The sequence below is a fragment of the Bufo gargarizans genome, chromosome 7 (assembly GCF_014858855.1).
Source record: "Bufo gargarizans isolate SCDJY-AF-19 chromosome 7, ASM1485885v1, whole genome shotgun sequence".
In the NCBI taxonomy this organism is placed as follows: Eukaryota; Metazoa; Chordata; class Amphibia; order Anura; family Bufonidae; genus Bufo; species Bufo gargarizans.
The window spans coordinates 18,994,146-19,012,816 of NC_058086.1; the positions used below are offsets into that span (position 1 = coordinate 18,994,146).

Here is an 18,671-nt window from a genome sequence, read left to right on the forward strand (position 1 = left end):
GAAACACCCCATATGTGGTCGTAAACTGCTGTACGGGCACACGGCAGGGCGCAGAAGGAAAGGAATGCCATACGGTTTTTGGAAGGCAGATTTTGCTGGACTGGTTTTTTTGACACCATGTCCCATTTGAAGCCCCCCTGATGCACCCCTAGAGTAGAAACTCCAAAAAAGTGATCCCATTTTAGAAACTACGGGATAGGGTGGCAGTTTTGTTGGTACAAGTTTAGGGTACATATGATTTTTGGTTGCTCTATATTACACTTTTTGTGCGGCAAGGTAACAAGAAATTGCTTTTTTGGCACCGTTTTTTTTTTTTTTTGTTATTTACACCATTCATCTGACAGGTTAGATCATGTGGTAATTTTATAGAGCAGGTTGTCACGGACGCGGTGATACCCAATATGTATACAATTTTTTTTATTTATGTACGTTTTACACAATAATTTCATTTTTAAAACAAAAAAATGTTTTAGTGTCTCCATAGTCTAAGAGCCATAGTTTTTTAAATTTTTGGGCGATTATCTTAAGTAGGGTCTCATTTTTTGTGGGATGAGATGACGGTTTGATTGGCACTATTTTGGGGTGCACATGACGTTTTGATTGCTTGCTATTACACTTTTTGTGACGGAAGATGACAAAAAATGGCTTTTTTTACACCGTTTTTATTTTTATTTTTTTACGGTGGTCATCTGAGGGGTTAGGTCATGTGATATTTTTATAGAGCCGGTGAATACGGACGCGGCGATACCTAATATGTATACTTTTTTTTTATTTATGTAAGTTTTACACAATTATTTCATTTTTGAAACAAAAGAAATCATGTTTTAGTGTTTCCATAGTGTAAGAGCCATAACTTTTTCAGTTTTTGGGCGATTATCTTGGGTAGGGTATGATTTTTGCGGGATGAGATAACGGTTTGATTGTTACAATTTTGGCATAGATGCGACTTTTTTGATCACTTTTATTACCTTTTTTGGGAAGTAAGGTGGGCAAAATTCCAATTTCATCATAGTTTTTATTTTTTTATTTTTATGGCGTTCACCGTTCGGGTAAAGTAACATTACCGTTTTATAGATCAGGTCGTTACGGACGCGGCGATACCAAACATGTGTAGGGAATTTTATTTTTTTCATTTTTAATCAGTGATAAATGTGTTTTTTGATTTTTACTTTATTTTTCACTTTTTTCACTTTTTTTTTTGACCCAGACCCACTTGGTTCTTGAAGATCCAGTGGGTCTGATGTCTACATAATACAGTACAGTACAATATATAGTACTATACTGTATTTTACACTTTGTCTGAACAGATCTATGCCTTTCAGCACAGATCTGTTCAGCACCATGGACAGCAGGACGCCTGAGAAGGCGTCCTGTTGCCATGGGAACCTTCCCCGTCTGCTCAGTAGTGGCCAGAACTGCGCAGACGGGGAAGGGTAAGGACGGGGCTTGGGGGGGCTGCCTGGGAGCTCTCTCCCTCTCCATTCTGGGGACTGCAAAGGCACAGCAGCCCCCCGATGGGAGAGGGAGGGAGCTCCCTCTTACTGTTAACCTTTTCCATACAGCGGTCCGTACGGACCGCTGTATGGAAAGGGTTAAACGGCTGACATCGCATCACCGATGTCAGCCGTTTATACCAGGGTGCCAGCAATGTGCTGGCACCCTGGTATACCCACTAGACGCCAACGATTACGCAATGGGAGGCGGGCGGGGGATCGCGATCCCGCCTACCGCACCACCCGCCTCCCGCACCGCCCGCAACCCTCCCCCTGCACCTCCCATCGTGCTCGAATAACTCAGGGGTGCAGGGGGAGGGATACTGGAAACAATTTTTAATCCTAAAGTTTCTGATCCCCGCGGTCAGGGACCGCGGGGATCAGAAACTGCAGAAATCGCAGCAAACCGCAGGTCTGAATTGACCTGCGGTTTGCCGCGATCGCCGACATGGGGGGGTCACGGGACCCCCCCGCGCATTTAGCCTAGGTGCCTGCTCAATGATTTGAGCAGGCATCGGGTTCCGATCACTGCCAGCCGCACGGCAGTGATCGAAAATGCACAGGGCGTACATGTACGCCCTGTGTCCTTAAGTACCAGGGCACAAGGGCGTACCTGTACGCCCTGTGTCCTTAAGGGGTTAAGAAAAAAAACTTTTACCATTCACAGGGGCAAGGGGGAAGGAAGTCTGACAAATCTAACAGCTTCTTAGGCTGTGAAATCCACGTCCCATTGTTATCAGTGGGAATCCACTTTCACAGGGATACGAATTTGAAATCCACGTCAATGAGTGACATGTATTGAAGCTGATTTTGTGCAGAAGCCGCAACGGGTTATCAAACAAGGGTTAGCTAGTCTGCTTACAGATTAACAGCGGATCAAACTGCAAATCCGAAGTCTAAACATGGCCTTAAAGGGGTTGCCTAGGATTTTGATATTCTTGGCTTATTATCAGGATAGGCCATCAATATCAGATCGCTGGGGATCTGACACCCGGCACTCTCGGTATCGGCTGTTTTTGTTGTAGCTCCAGCACCAGAACTAGACCGTTTCATCCATTGTGTAGCGGTCAGGGCTGGTAACTGCAGTGCAGGGCTCCAGATGGCGGCCAAAATGGTTACCAATGCACCTTAAAATTTGCAGATGGCGACAAGACTTTTTAGCCTTGTCGCCATTTGCGACAGGACTGCCGCACTGTAGCTGAATATTGTGGTGGGGCATGGGAGCCAATAATTCCTTGTCCTACTGCTGATCACCTACACTACAAGCTACACACCTCATTGATGTGCGTCCCCTCACAGGAGGGCTTGATGATGTCATCACTCCCGCCTGGTCTATTTGGTAGTGAAATCCCATCGCGGGCAGGCGTGATGACATAATCACGCCCGCCTGTGCCAGTACGCACAGCAATGAGGTGTGCTTCTCTGCGTTGCACCATCCTGGGCCATACCAGCAGCTAGTCAGCGCCAGCGAAAAGACACAGGTTAGTATAAGATTTTAGCTTTCTTTATTTTTTTTTATTTTTTAAGTGCCAACATTACTGACCATAAGGGGGGCACTGGGGGGACATTGCTGTCCATACATGGGGCAGTGCTGCTCTCATTGAAGTAAATAAAAGTAGTTCTGCAGTTACCAATCCTGTCCTCTACATGCTGGAAGAGCTGTGTAGTTACGGCACCAGAGCTACCCCAAAACAACTGATCGGCTGGGGTGCAGGGTGTCTGACTCTATCCAGTCAGATATTGATGGCCAATCCTGACAGTAAGCCATCAATATCAAAGTCCAGGACAACTCCTTTAAGTCTTACATACCCAACAGCGTAACTGTATGTCGGTGCAGTGCAAATGTATTTTGTGGGCTTACGCCCCGCCCATTTCATGCACGGCAGGTGTCGGCTGTGTAATACAGCTGACATGTGGCTGCAATGACCAGAATTTGAGATAACTCTGATCCCAGTCATTTAAACCCTCAGGTGCCATGGCATCTGAGCAGTTAGATAGACGGAGGATAGTCGAGGGGATTGGTTGCTATGACAGCCTGGGGCCTTGTCATAGGAAACTGCTTGTAAGGCTACGTTCACACGTCAGTATTTTTCAATATCTCGAATTTCGGTCCGTTTTTTGCGGATCCGTTGTTCCTGAAAATGTTTCCGTATGTATAAATTTCAATAAGCAAATAAAGTTGTTTGGATTTCTTTGGAAAAAAATTGAAAAAAAAAAGTTTCTGTTTTGCAGGATTTAATTTTCAGGAACGGAATCCGCATAAAACGGATGACATACGAATGTCTTCCGTTTTTTGCGGATCCATTGACTTTGTATTGTACCAGGATCCGATTTTTGTGGAAAAGAATAGGACATGTTTTATATTTTTTCGGACATGCGGAACGGAACAACGGAAACGGACAGCACACATTGTGCTGTCAAATTTTTTTTTTTAGGACCCATTGAAAATAAATTGGGTCCAGATCTGTTCCGCAAAAAACGGAACAGATCAGGAAAGAAAAAACGGACGTGTGAATGGACCCTTAAGCTCAGCCTTGTGGTATAGAATTCCATAGATTGCACTGCAGTAGTATACTATTGCAGTCTATGGTAAAAAGTTTACAAGTACAGATCCCCTAAGGGTCTAAGAAAGTGAAAAAAAAAAAAATTCATAAAAATGAACATAATAGTATCCACTATCTAAAAATGTCCAAACTTGTAAAATATAAAAAGTATTATCATGCACAATGAACGCCAGGACAGGAAAAAAAATGGCAAATCTGCTGTATTTTGGTCACAGTACCCACTCCAAGAAGGGACCTCTACATTCTTGGCGTGGTCTGGAAAACCAAGCAGCGAAAAGGGACAGATTCACGCCCAGGTAGCGATAACACTCGTGCACTTCTATTCAGCTGAAATTAATGCCATATGACGTACTTTTTTTTTTTTCAGTCAAATTACCTTTATCTTTATATACTGTACAATCACATATCACACAAAATAAAAAAAATATGTAGTTCCCTTAGGGCATGTTCAGATGTAGGATTTTGGGTGTAAGATTCTGTGCAGAAAACCAGGCCAAATCTGCGCTGAATCCGCCTCTGATTGTTTTCAATGGGAGGCTACGCTGCAAATTATGTGGCCAAGGGTTGTTTCATAAAATCACAGCCATAAAACCCAGTTTAACCTTAGACTGAACCCATCTCTTGCAGCCTGTGTCCCCTTTGCCTGTTGAAATAAATGTGCACGTTGATTCCAGCGTCTAATGGTGGAGTGGGGGATACAGCTGTCGTCCAACAGGACTCTTGTGCGTGAACAGCAGTCGCTCGAGTGATTGTTTCCCTTTTTACTCCAGTTTCTGCGTCTTTCAGACTGGTGGCAGTTCCTTAGGGCTCATGCACACAAACGTATTTTCTTTCTGCTTCCATTCAGTTTTTTTTGCAGACCGTATGCGGAACCATTCACTTCAGTGGGTCCGCAAAAACAACGGAAGGTACTCCGTGTGCTTTCCATTTCCGTATTTCTGTTCTGCAAAAAAGTAGTGCATGTCCTATTATTGTCCGCAAATCACGGTCCGAGGCCCCATTCAAGTCAATAAATAATACACAAATAATACGGAACGCACGCGGGACACATCCGTATGTCATCTGTATTTTGCGGATCCATACTGTAGAAATGCTATGCCCAGCTCATATTCATGTGTTTGGTGATTAATAAGTTACTGTTTCCGTTTCCGATCCGCAAAAAAAACTGATGGCATACGGAAACCATACGGATATGTTTTGTGGAATAACGGAACGGAAGAGAACTTAAATCAGAGGTAAAAAAAAAACTTCAGATACGTGAAAAACGGACCGCAAATCAACAACGGTTGTGTGCATGAGCCCTTAACCAGGAAGGCAGCTTTAAACAACCATTGACGTTCCAGTCATTCTTATCTCATGTAAGACAGGAAGTATTGTCAAGGGGGGGGAAAAAAAGTCTCCAAAAACAGGAAAACAAAGAATGTGGACCATGCTTGGCATTCACAATAAAGGCCTGCCCCTTACGATGACCACTGAGGGGAAACACGTCTTCTTATAAGCTGGGGGTCACTTTCAATTGCTTTTCAGGTTGCTGAGTTGCTCCTGCCGGCTGAATGCTACGTTGGAGGTGGTGCAGATCAGCTATGATGCTTTTTAGTGGATTATATACACTGTATTTTACATGTACACTGAACTACATTGACAGATATGGGAACATCTAGCAGTGCTTTGTATGTCTATTATTAGAATACTACATTTGAGTTTGCTATTACTCATCATCTTATTTCTGGATGAACTGCACTAGTACTCGTTTGCTATAGATTACTAGTTATAGGCTTAATATGGTTAGTTTTTTTTTTTTGTTCATGATAGTGCAAACGGATCCGTTTTGACTTTACATTGAAAGTCAATGGGGGACGGATCCGTTTTGAAAATTGAGCCATACTGTGTCAACTTCAAACGGATCCGTCCCCATTGACTTACATTGTAAGTCTGGACGGATCCGTTTGCTGCAAGCAGCGTTCGGGTGTCCGCCTGCTGAGCGGAGCGGAGGACAAACGGTGCCAGACTGATGCATTCTGAGCGGATCCGTATCTACTCAGAATGTATTAGGGCTGGACGGAAGCGTTCGGGGCCGCTTGTGAGAGCCTTTAAACGGAACTCACAAGCGGAGCCCCGAACGCAAGTGTGAAAGTAGCCTTATTAACCACCTCCCGACCGCCTAACGCACCGATGCGTCCGGGAGGTGGTTGATTTGTTCCTCCTGGACGCATCGGCGCGTCATCTCGCGAGACGCATTTCGCAGCAGAGTATTTCGTCAGCAGCCTGCCGGCCACGATCATTGGCTGGCAGGTTGCTGATTTTTAAAAAATCCAATCAGCAGCCATTTAACCCCACATATTAGTAAATATGATGGGGTTATATGGCTGCTGTGCTCCTCTGCTCCTTCTTTTGGTCGGTTGGTTCCAGCAGAGGAGCAGAGGAGCACACATCACTGTGAGTACCCACTACACCACACTTAGCCCCCAGATCACCCCAATTAACCCTTTGATCACCCCTTTGATCGCCCCTGTCAATCACTAGTGAAAGGAAAAAAGTGATCAGTGCAAACTGTCACTTTTTTTTTTCACTGGTTTTGACCGCTAGGTTTCAGTATAGTTTAGGTCCCTTGGTTAGGTAGTTTAGGGATCGGTTAGCGCCCAGCCCACCGCACCGCAGTCCGTTATTCGCTGATTAGCGTATAGCTAATCAGCATTTGTACTTTTATAGTATCTGGAAGTGATCAAAACTGATCACGGTCAGATCTATAATAGTACTAGTGTCACTTTAGTTCGCCCTCCACCCAAAACGCAGTGTTTGCCCGATCAGGCCTGATCGGTCGCCCACACGTGCGTTCGCCCACGCCCGCCCCACTGCAGTGACAAATTTTTTTAATTTTTTTTGATCGCTGCACATTCACTTTACACGCACTGCGGCGATAAAAAAATCAGTTTTGATATTTTTTATCAACCGCAGCAGCCTCCGGTACTTCGCTAGCCTCCTATTTGTAAGACAGGCTTGCTTTTTTTTTCTTGGGTAGTCTCAGGGAATACCCCTAAATTTAGTTGCCCACATGTCTAACAGGGGGTATTCCTCTGAAGAGGCTTACAGGCTTCTGACCCAGTCGGATGAGGAGTGGGAACCCTCATCTGATGAATCCAGCGGGTCAGAATACGAACCTGTAGAAAGCAGTGGCTCTCTGACCAAAAGTTCGGACGAGGAGGCTGAGGTCCCTGATAGCAGCAGGCGTACCCGGCCCCGTGTCGCTAGACCGCAGGTTGCGCAGGATCCGCTTCAAGAGCAGCAGAGTGGGGCTGGTGCTGTCGGATTACGTGGTGAGGCATACACCAGCAGCCCAGCCCTTCCTGGACCTAGTACTAGCACTGCCGTAGAACATGGTGAAGTAGCGAGCACCAGAAGGGCAGTTGAAGCTGGTACGGTGGCACGTGCAGTAGTGACCCCGTCGCAGCCACCGCAAAGACGTGCCCGTAGAGCCCCTAGAATCCCAGAGGTGCTGGCAAACCCTGATTGGCAGTCCCCAACTTCAGCCGCACCTGTAGTTCCCCCTTTCACCGCCCAGTCTGGAGTTCGGGTTGAGACAGCTCAGATCGGTTCGGCCCTGGGATTTTTTGAGCTGTTCTTGACTGCGGAGCTCTTAGACTTAGTTGTGGCAGAGACAAACCGGTATGCCACACAATTTATAACCGCTAACCCGGGAAGCTTTTATGCCCAGCCTTTCCGGTGGAAACCAGTCCAAGTTTCCGAAATTAAAACTTTTCTGGGCCTCCTCCTCAACATGGGCCTGACAAAAAAGCATGAATTCCGGTCATATTGGTCCACGAACCCGATTCATCACATGCCCATGTTCTCTGCTGCTATGTCCAGGACACGATTTGAGACCATCCTGCGTTTCCTGCACTTTAGTGATAACAGCACCTCCTGTCCCAGAGGCCACCCTGCTTTTGACCGGCTCCACAAAATTCGGCCCCTCATAGACCATTTCAACCTGAAATTTGCAGATATGTCTACCCCAGAGCAAAACATCTGCGTAGACGAGTCCCTTATACATTTTACCCGGGCGCCTTGGCTTCAAACAATACATCCCAAGCAAGCGCGCCCGGTATGGGGTCAAATTGTATAAGCTCTGTGAAAGGGCCACAGGCTATACCCACAAATTTCATGTCTATGAGGGAAAAGATCAGACCCTGGAGCCGGTCGGTTGCCCTGACTACCTGGGGAGCAGTGGGAAGATAGTCTGGGACTTGGTGTCACCCTTATTCGGCAAGGGGTACCATCTTTATGTGGACAATTTCTACACAAGTGTGGCCCTCTTTAGGCATTTGTTTCTAGAACGGATTGGCGCCTGTGGTACCGCGCGAACTAGTCGCGCGGGCTTCCCCCAACGGCTCGTTAGCACACGTCTGGCAAGGGGGCAGAGGACCGCACTGTGTAACGAAGAACTGCTCGCGGTGAAATGGAGAGACAAGCGTGACGTTTACATGCTCTCCTCCATTCACGCAGACACGACAATACTAATTGAGCGAGCAACCCGTGTCATTGAAAAGCCCCTCTCAGTCCACGACTATAACCGTCACATGGGAGGGGTGGACTTCAATGACCAGATGTTGTCTCCGTATTTAGTTTCCCGCAGAACCAGACGCTGGTATAAGAAGGTGTCTGTATATTTAATTCAATTGGCTCTGTACAATAGTTTTGTTCTCTACAGTAAGGCTGGGAGAACTGGATCCTTCCTCAAATTTCAGGAAGAGATCATCGAGAACCTCCTGTACCCAGGAGGTTCCGTGGCCCCATCCACCAGTGTAGTTAGCCGTCTACACGAGCGACATTTCCCCAATGTCGTTGCTGGTACCTCAACCCACCCGTCACCCCGAAAAAGATGTTGTGTCTGTAGCAGGAGTGGAATAGGGCGTGACACCCGCTATTTCTGTCCTGACCACCCTGCCCTATGCTTAGGGGAGTGTTTCCGAAAGTACCACACACAGGTACACCTAGCATAGGGATCATCTCACCAGGATAGGCACACAGGGCTATTAGGGCCCATTCACTCACAGCTGCTGCAAACGTCTCCTTTCACATGAGACAAAGTGCATAACGCACTTCGCCACATCTTTGGGCGATTTGCGCTTTGCACATTGACCCATGGGGAAGGAGAGGTTTGTTCTATAAAAGGTAAAAAAACAAAAAAAAAACCACCAGTAAGCAAACACGTTAATGTTTAGTTCAAAAAGTTAAAGTTTACATGTTCTGTTCCAAAGTTAATAAAATTATTGCGTTGTGGCCTGGTTTTTTCTTTTTTCTTTTTTTTTTTCTTTTTTTACCTTCCAGGTGGACCAACCGATCTACTAGCTGCAGCACCGATGTGCATTCTGACAGAAGCATTGCGCTGCTGTCAGATTACACGCAAGTCGGTGTATGCGGCGCTGCAAGACGGGATTTTCTCCTCTGCAGTGACAGATACGTTTGCCAAGGCATACGAGCTGAGGAGGAGGCGGCGTTCCTATGCTTTGGCAAACACTTTGTATATATATATATATATAAAAAAAATTAAAAAAAATACCGGCAATGATTTATTCATCCACATCGATTGATGCGAATGGAGAAATCTGGTTTGCCAGGGCATACGAGCTAAGTGGGTATGGATGTAGGGCGGAGCTCCTATGTCCTGGCAGACGCCTTTCCCCTCCATTTTTTTTTTTTTGGCAGAGATTTTTTCATCCACATTGATCGATGCGAATGAAGAAATCTGTGCCGTTCATTTTTTTCTTTCAGCCCAGAGGCTGAACGGAAAAAAAAATCTCATTACCTGTATGCTCAATATAAGGAGAATAGCAGAAACTCCTAATGCTGGCCATACATGTAATGATTGCGGAGACCCTCAAATGCCAGGGCAGTACAAACACCCCACAACTGACCCCATTTTGGAAAGAAGACACCCCAAGGTATTTGCTGAGGGGCATATTGAGTCCATGAAAGATTTAAATTTTTGTCCTAAGTTAGCGGAAAGTGAAACTTTGTGAGAAAAAACAAAAAAAAATCAATTTCCGCTAACTTATGCGAAAAAAAAAAAAATTCGATGAACTTGCCAGGCCCCTCATTGGATACCTTGGGGTGTCTTCTTTCCAAAGTGGGGTCACATGTGGGGTATTTATACTGCCCTGGCTTTTTAGGGGCCCTAAAGCGTGAGAAGAAGTCTGGGATCCAAATGTCTAAAAATGCCCTCCTAAAAGGAATTTGGGCACCTTTGCGCATCTAGGCTGCAAAAAAGTGTGACACATCTGGTATCGCCGTACTCAGAAGAAGTTGGGGAATGTGTTTTGGGGTGTCATTTTACATATACCCATGCTGGGTGAGATAAATATCTTGGTCAAATGCCAACTTTGTATAAAAAAAGGGAAAAGTTGTCTTTTGCCAAGATATTTCGCTCACCCAGCATGGGTATATGTAAAATGGCACCCCAAAACACATTCCCCAACTTCTCCTGAGTACGGCGATACCAGATGTGTGACACTTTTTTGATGCCAAGGTGGGCAAAGGGGCGCATATTCCAAAGAGCACCTTTCGGATTTCACCGGTCATTTTTTACAGATTTTGATTGCAAAGTACTTCTCACACATATGGGCCCCTAAATTGCCAGGGCAGTATAACTACGCCACAAGTGACCCTATTTTGGAAAGAAGACACCCCAAGGTATTCCGTGAGGGGCATGGCGAGTTCATAGAATTTTTTATTTTTTGTCGCAAGTTAGTGGAATATGAGACTTTGTAAGGAAAAAAGAGAAAAAAATAAAAATCATCATTTTCCGCTAGCTTGTGACAAAAAAAAAAAAATTCGAGGAACTCGCCATGCCTCTCACGGAATACCTTGGGGTGTCTTCTTTCCAAAATGGGGTCACTTGTGGCGTAGTTATACTGCCCTGGCAATTTAGGAGCCCATATGTGTGAGAAGTACCTTGCAATCAAAATGTGTAAAAAATGGCCTGCGAAACCTGAAAGGTGCACTTTGGAATATGTGCCCCTTTGCCCACTTTGGCAGCAAAAAAGTGTGATTGCAAAAGTTCTTCTCACACATTTGGGCCCCTAAATTGCCAGGGCAGTATAACTACGCCACAAGTGACCCCATTTTGGAAAGAAGACACCCCAAGGTATTCTGTGAGGGGCATGGTGAGTTCCTAGAATTTTTTATTTTTTGTCGCAAGTTAGTGGAATATGAGACTTTGTAAGAAAAATAAAAAAATAAAAAATCATCATCATTTTCCGCTAACTTGTGACAAAAAATTAAAAGTTCTATGAACTCACTATGCCCATGAGCGAATACCTTAGGGTGTCTACTTTCCGAAATGGGGTCATTTGTGGGGTTTTTCTACTGTTTGGGCATTGTAGAACCTCAGGAATCATGACAGGTGCTCAGAAAATCAGAGCTGTTTCAAAAAGCGGAAATTCACATTTTTGTACCATAGTTTGTAAACGCTATAACTTTTACCCAAACCATTTTTTTTTTTGCCCAAACATTTTTTTTTTTATCAAAGACATGTAGAACAATAAATTTGGCGAAAAATTTATATATGGATGTCGTTTTTTTTTTGCAAAATTTTACAGCTGAAAGTGAAAAATGTCATTTTTTTGCAAAAAAATCGTTACATTTTGATTAATAACAAAAAAAGTAAAAATGTCAGCAGCAATAAAATAGCACCAAATGAAAGCTCCATTAGTGAGAAGAAAAGGAGGTAAAATTCATTTGGGTGGTAAGTTGCATGACCGAGCGATAAACGATCAAAGTAGTGTAGTGCCGAAGTGTAAAAAGTGCTCTGGTCATGAAGGGGGTTTCAGCTAGCGGGGCTGAAGTGGTTAAATGGGTTTTCCAGGTTTCTGATATTGATGAACTATCCTCAGGATTGGTCATCAATATTGTGGAGGTCCGACCTTCAACACCCTGCCAATCAGCTGTAGCCTCCGAAACGAACACTTTGAATGGAGCCGAAAGCACAGCTCTGTTCGTGTAGTGGTTGTACCAGGCTCGGAGCCGGGCCGCAGTAACGCAGCACAACCACTACACTTTTGCATCCGACTCCATTCATAGTGTTTCAGCACCAGAGTTTGGAGGGAACAGCTGATCTGTGGGGGTCTGATGTCAGGAGCCTGGAAAACCCTTTTAGAGGTCTGGTGTACTTTGTGTAGGACAGAGGGAACTTTTGCAATCTATATTTGGGAATTAAATACAGTATACGTCAAATTCCTAATGTAATTATAACATAATCACTTTTTGAGAGTGAGAGCTGCTAAATAAAAAGTGACACCTTTGTGAAATCTAATTCCCTGTTGCTTCTATCAGCAGACACAGGCTGAGCATGCCTGTGTTTTCGGTAGGGAGAGGGGAATAAGCCGTTGCTAGACACCTCTGGTGGTGGTTTATAACCCTTCAGATTATAAGGACCAGGCATACTGAACCCTTCTTTCCCCAACCATCTGCTATTAGGGGAGAGTCTGGACACCCATATGCACATTAGATGGTTGGCTGGTCCCTCCAAAATCATCTTTTTGACATTCATATAATATTTTTGGCGTCCGTAAAGGGGTTTTCGCACTTAAAATATTCTACAGTTTTCAAACCAGCACCTGCATCTGAATACTTTTATAATTGCATGTATTTAAAAATATAGCATAGCCATGATAGCCACTGAGTTATTCCATAAAATATATCTGTATAGCGCAAACTGCAGGTTTTTTTTTTCCCGTCTTTGTCCGGCTCACTGAGAAGGTCGCACATGCTCTGTTTTAATCTTTCAGCTGCCTCCTGAGCTGTGATGGGTAGAGCTGAGACACGCCCCCTGAGCTGTGATAGGTAGAGCTGAGACACGCCCCCTTAGCTGCAGCAGAGAAGACACTCCCCTGAGCTGGCAGCTTGATATAAATCTAGCCGAGCAATGACTGGGAAGATCTCTGGATCCATGTCAGGTACAGGGCTGTTTCTAGCTTTGTTAGAAAGAGACTGTCATGGGAATGGACCTTTAATGGTGGTTGATTCATTATCAGATATTCTGGATTATTGTACAGTCATAGAAATGTAAAGCTCACTTCTGGAGGAGAAACTTTAGGAACACAGACCAAAATACCACAAAATCTGTCATATAACTGTTTTTTTATCCAGATTGATTCTGTCTTCACAGTCTTCTGTTTTGGGGCTTACAAAATCATCACCAAAATCATCAAGTGTGGCATGATGCTTGGTATATTTGGCGCATCGTCAATACCACTTCTGTCTTGAGGTGTTACTTCACTTTCTGCACCACACCTTTACCAGAGTAGGGTTAAGATGGTTTTGGCCACTGGCTTAAAAAAGCTAAATATCGCAACACAAATAAGCCCAAAAAAGTCTCAATTGCCCACTTTTGAAACTTTTGAAGCCAGAATTCTGGAGTCCATGTATAATCGAGAAAATAGAAAAAAAATCTGCGGCACTCACCAAATGCAGGTTTTCAACATATCATCACTTTTATTGTGACAATAGGTGCATGCTTTTACAGGGCTGGGGCAGACAAGCCTTTCACAGAAATAAAAAACCGCCTAGGCGGTGTATAGCAGCGCCCCTGTAAAAGCATGCACCTATTGTCACAATAAAAGTGATGATATGTTGAAAACCTACATTTGGTGAGTGCCGCAGATTTTTTTTCTATTTTCTCGATTATACATTGATATTCGCTATTGGAAAGCAGGCACCACCGTATTGTCGCCTTATACCCGATTTACACTGAGGACAGCAATATCGTATCACTCAGCGACTCATAAAGGGGTGTGGTGCCGTCTGGACTTTCTTTACTTGCGGTGAATATATTCTGGAGTCCATGACTTGATAAATTCCCTTATAATGTATTTGATGCCACGTCTTCCCTTATATAATCCAGTACCCAATGAGATGTCCAAATCCACCTGCAGTGTACCCTAGTTACTCACCATCGTGGCTCTTTGAATACGGTGCCTGTTCTCAATCACATATCTCATATTTATTAAGGGTGTTTATTGATATTTCTGAGTACCCCAGTAACAGCATAGTTACTACTTTTCTGACCGTTTAGGTATTTTTCACGATATCTCATATCCTGTTGATAAGTTAGCGATTTTTTGTAAGTGCAAAACTTGGGTTAAAAGGGTTGTCCAGGATTAGAAAAACATAGCTGCTTTCCTCCAAAACCAGCATTGCACCTGTCCATGGGTTGTCCTTCGTCTTGCAACTGAGCTCTATTCACTTTTTAATTTCCCCTGCGTTGGCGCTGCACGGAAATTGCTCACTTGCCTCCAGGTTTCCCCACACGTAACTGCTAATCGCACTAGGTCCCAGCAGGGACACTTTACGGTCAATTAATCCACTTATTGTCAATTGACCTTTCTAACGAGAAGGTATTGTCTAAAGTGGAGAATCCTTTTAACCCGTTAGTAACCGCCAATACGCGGTTCTACTGCATTCACTCACAGGCTTTAGGCTAGGCCGCTATCTCCCGTGCAGAGGAGAACGGGGGCTCGGCTCTCACATCAATGCTGAGCTCCTACTCCAATGGCCTGATCTGGATCGTTTAACCCCTTAGATGATCCGGTCATTAGCAACGTGGCATCTAAATGATTTAGAGGCAGAATGAGATTACGGGGTGCATGTTTTCGCATTGCAGACTAGGTCCTAATGAAGGCCTGTAGTATATCTGTATCAGGCTGCACTTCAGTCATCTCAATGTCATCACAGACAGGATTACAATGAAAGATAACATGAATATATATATAGATGACACGGGATCACACCATTCACCATAGATGATGTACACCGCTCATCTCCTCCCCCCCCCCCCCCCCTTCCCTGCCCAATGACCTCTGCACATGTCACTGAGCATGTCTGCAAAACTCTCCCATAGAATTCAAGCATGTACAGCATATCTCTGAATGCGGTAAACAGCATCTAAGACAAGATGGCTGTCCCCATAATCATGTACAGGAAATACAATAGCGAAAAATCATAAAAAAAAAAATAATAATTAGGAAAAAAATAAGAATATGATTGGCTTCTGGTTTTAATTAGACTAAAAATATATATAGGTGATATATTTTGTCTTTAGGTTTTTTCTGCATGAAAGCAATAAAAAAATTTGCAGAAACCTACGTTTCTTAAATTCTGTACCTTGTCATATGGCACTGCACTGTGCTAATTTACCAGTAGTCATATTGAGATTTAGTAAGTAAAAAATATTTTCAATTTATTTTTATTTTTTTAGGGAAACTGGAAAATTATGAACTAATTCATTCCAGTAGAGTGAAATTCATCTACCCCAATGAAGAGGAGATTGGAGACCTCACCTACATTGTGACGGAGCAGAATGAGTCCTCTGGCATTCTACCATCTCTAAATATTTTGCTGTATGTTCTGGCATTTCATGTGGATTCTGCTGAAGGACCCGAACATGAAGCTTTGCTGCATCCGAGGACCCTCATCCTTACCAGCTCAGACCTGTTTTTGTTTAATGAAGATTACATTAGTTACCCTCTCCCCGATTTCGTCAAAGAACCCCCAAAGAGAGATAAGTATCAGTTAATGGATGGGAGGCGTATAAGGGATTTAGACCGCGTTTTAATGGGTTATCAAACTTACCCCCAAACTCTAACATTTGTCTTTGATGACTCCAGTAACCAAGACCTGATGCATAGTTTATCAATGGATCATTTTGGAGAGTCTTTAAGCCCATCTGATACCCAGAAATCTTGTGTTGGAGACAGAGAAGTCCAGTGGTACATCTTCATACCCAGTGCGGACTGCCGTGAAAAGCTCATCTCACTACTTGCACGCCAATGGGAGATACTCTGTGGTAGGGAGTTACCTTTGGAGTTGACAGGATAAGATTTATGGTACACAAAATTAAACCAAATCTGGTGTCGATGCTGCTTTGCCGTGTACCTTTATATTGACATTGATAGCACCTGTCTGAGCAAACACGCGGAAAACAACTTCTGCTGATGTTTGAAGAGGAAATCCCACGAAAAATATTTATTACCCATCACCCACCACTGGGACCACCAGGATGACTAGAGAGGAGGTCCTAATCCACCCCTTCCTTGTCAGTGATGGCATTGAGGAGGAGTTTGAATGGAGTGGTGGTTCCATTCAGTGACGGTGACGAGTAGAGCTTAATATAGTGCTTTGCTGTTTCCGTTGGCCCCATAAACATTGACTGTAGTGGTGTTTGTGCAGTGAGGAGGAACAGGGAGATCACACTGCCTGTTTTAACAATCTGCGGGTCCCAATGGTGGGGCCCTTAGTAATCATTCTTTTTTAACCTACCCCGATTGATATTTTTCATTGGTTAAGTGTCCTAATATTAGAGTTCTTATTTGAATATGTCAGTCGACCAAGCCAGACGGTCTCGCTTTTAGGTTTAAAGTGGCTGCCTCAGGTCTCTCCTGCTTTCCTATTTGGTAGAAGTGGAGATGCTAAGCTTGTAGATATATACAGTACATATAGATTTATATGATTTTATGTGGTAGTATCATGTAAAAAGCTAAGACTCATGGAGGGAACCTGTTTAACCTACACAATGATGGGCAGCCTTTCTTTGATGAGTTTATATACAGGGACAGCCATCACCACATGGGAGGGAGACACAGGACTCAGGTGAGCATTTAAAAGTGTTTTCTCAGGACAGACATGGCTGGCATTGTGCTATGGTATGCCATAAATGTCCATTTGGTGGAGGTTCTGAGCCTAGCAACTCCAAACATAGCTAGAAAAAAGTGGCAGTGGTGCTAAGGAAATATGAAGCCACCACAGTTCCCGTCTGCTCTGCCTTTGTCATATACTGGCCTCAGTTTAAGGCCCTATTCACACGACTGTATTTTTCCGCGTTTTCTGCGGACCCATTCCTTTCAATGGGGCCTCAAAAAATTTGGTCATCACAGCATGTGCTGTCCACATCTGTGTGTCCGTTCCGAAGTACGGTCAAGTGAATGCACCCTAACACAGGAGACCCCACAGATATGCTTTAATTTAGGGATGCTCAACCTGCGGCCCTCCAGCTGTTGTAGAACTCCCACCATGCCCTTCTGTAGGCTGATAGCTGTAGGCTGTCCGGGAATGATGGGAGTTGTAGTTTTGCAACAGCTGGAGGGCTGCAGGTTGAGCATGCTTGCTTTAATTCATTGTGGAAGCCAGCAGTGGCCAGGATTATAGGAACAGCAGAGCAGGTATCTAGCCTTAAAGGGGTGTGGGTGTACCCCTTTACGGATCCTTTTTCTTAAAACACAGTACTCTACAGCTCCCGTAAATGTTGATGTACCTTCTTATGCTCACTTTTCTTTACCATTATTTGGTCTTTGCAGTAAATGCGCATGCTAATAGTAAGTATTTTTTCTGTATGTTGCTTTGTATTATATTGTATGTAACCAGTATTCAGCAAATGTACTATTTCTGGCACAAAGCTTCCTTCTGGAGCCAACGCACATTTTGTATATTTCACTCTTGTAATGTGTACTACAAAACTTGTATGTAACATGTTCATCAGCTGCTGTGACCTATCCAAACCAAACTTCTCTCTGTAAGTACAGTAAATATGATGAGGCTTATGTCTAGAAAGCTTTTGGAAAATGTTAATTTAAGATCGGTGAGACCCTCACAGATCAGCTGTTGTCAGGAGCTGGAGTATGTTGGAACCAAGCACTTTAGGGTAGTCCCACTCTGTACGCTGCTATGGCCGCTTCCTGCAGTGCTGCTCACTTTCACTTGAACCCCCTCCGGTTTTGCTGATTTATTTGTGCGTATTCATGGGAAAGTTGGGGGAGTCCGCTATTTTATTTGTGCTGATTTAATTTTGGTAATGTTTCTTAACAATGGTTGGAGTTCTGCTTTCTCTGACACAGAGCTAAATCCCAGCATAGTCTTAAAGGGGTTTTCCTTCAGGTAGGTCATCAATATCAGATCTTGGGTTTCTAATACCCAGCACTTCCTCCAGTCAACTGTTTTGGCAGGTGCTGGAACAAAACTGTGAACTTGAAGCCTTTTGCTTCCAGCTTTGTCCTCTGATGGGGTTCCGGGTGTTGGACCCCCAACAATCTGGTATTGTTAATCTATCCAGAGAAAAACATGCAGTAAGATCCCACTATATATAATAAAACAGTGAGCAGAGAATGTCAGACCCGAAAATGACATAACATTCATGACATAACCTTTATTTGATTGCATATTTTTCAGATTAACAAGCATCAGTACAGCATTTTCTATATTTATTATAAGTATAAGCAACTGACCCTTAGCGCTGTTGGATAAAATAAATAAAATCAGAAAAGTACATGGATTCTCTGATGTATTATTATTGCTCTCCAGATATACAGTACGTTTGTGTGTGTGTGTGTGTATATACATATATACCGTATTTTTCGCCCCATAAGACGCACTTTTTCTTCCCCCAAAATGGGGGAGAAATGCCCCTGCGTCTTATGGGGCGAATGCGTGGAGTTTTACATCGCTGCCAGCGATGTATCAGTGAGCGGGGAGGGACTGGGAGGAGCTGGGGGCCGGCAATAGCGGCGGGGCGGTGCAGTCAGTGTAGTATAGCACCGCCCCGCCGCTCTGGTATACTAATATAAGAAAT

The 18,671-nt window shown here is 44.0% G+C and overlaps 1 protein-coding gene across 1 annotated transcript in view; it reads left to right on the forward strand.

Annotated features, from left to right (window-relative positions):
- NISCH (nischarin) overlaps window positions 1-18,368 on the forward strand; it is a 79,402-nt gene extending 61,034 nt beyond the window's left edge. Inside the window, exon 11 of the mRNA XM_044300443.1 lies at window positions 15,309-18,368. Within this exon, the coding sequence (XP_044156378.1) occupies window positions 15,309-15,928 (620 nt within the window). The 3' untranslated portion in view covers window positions 15,929-18,368. The remainder of the gene's footprint in view (window positions 1-15,308) is intronic.
- The last annotated feature ends 303 nt before the right edge of the window (window positions 18,369-18,671 follow it).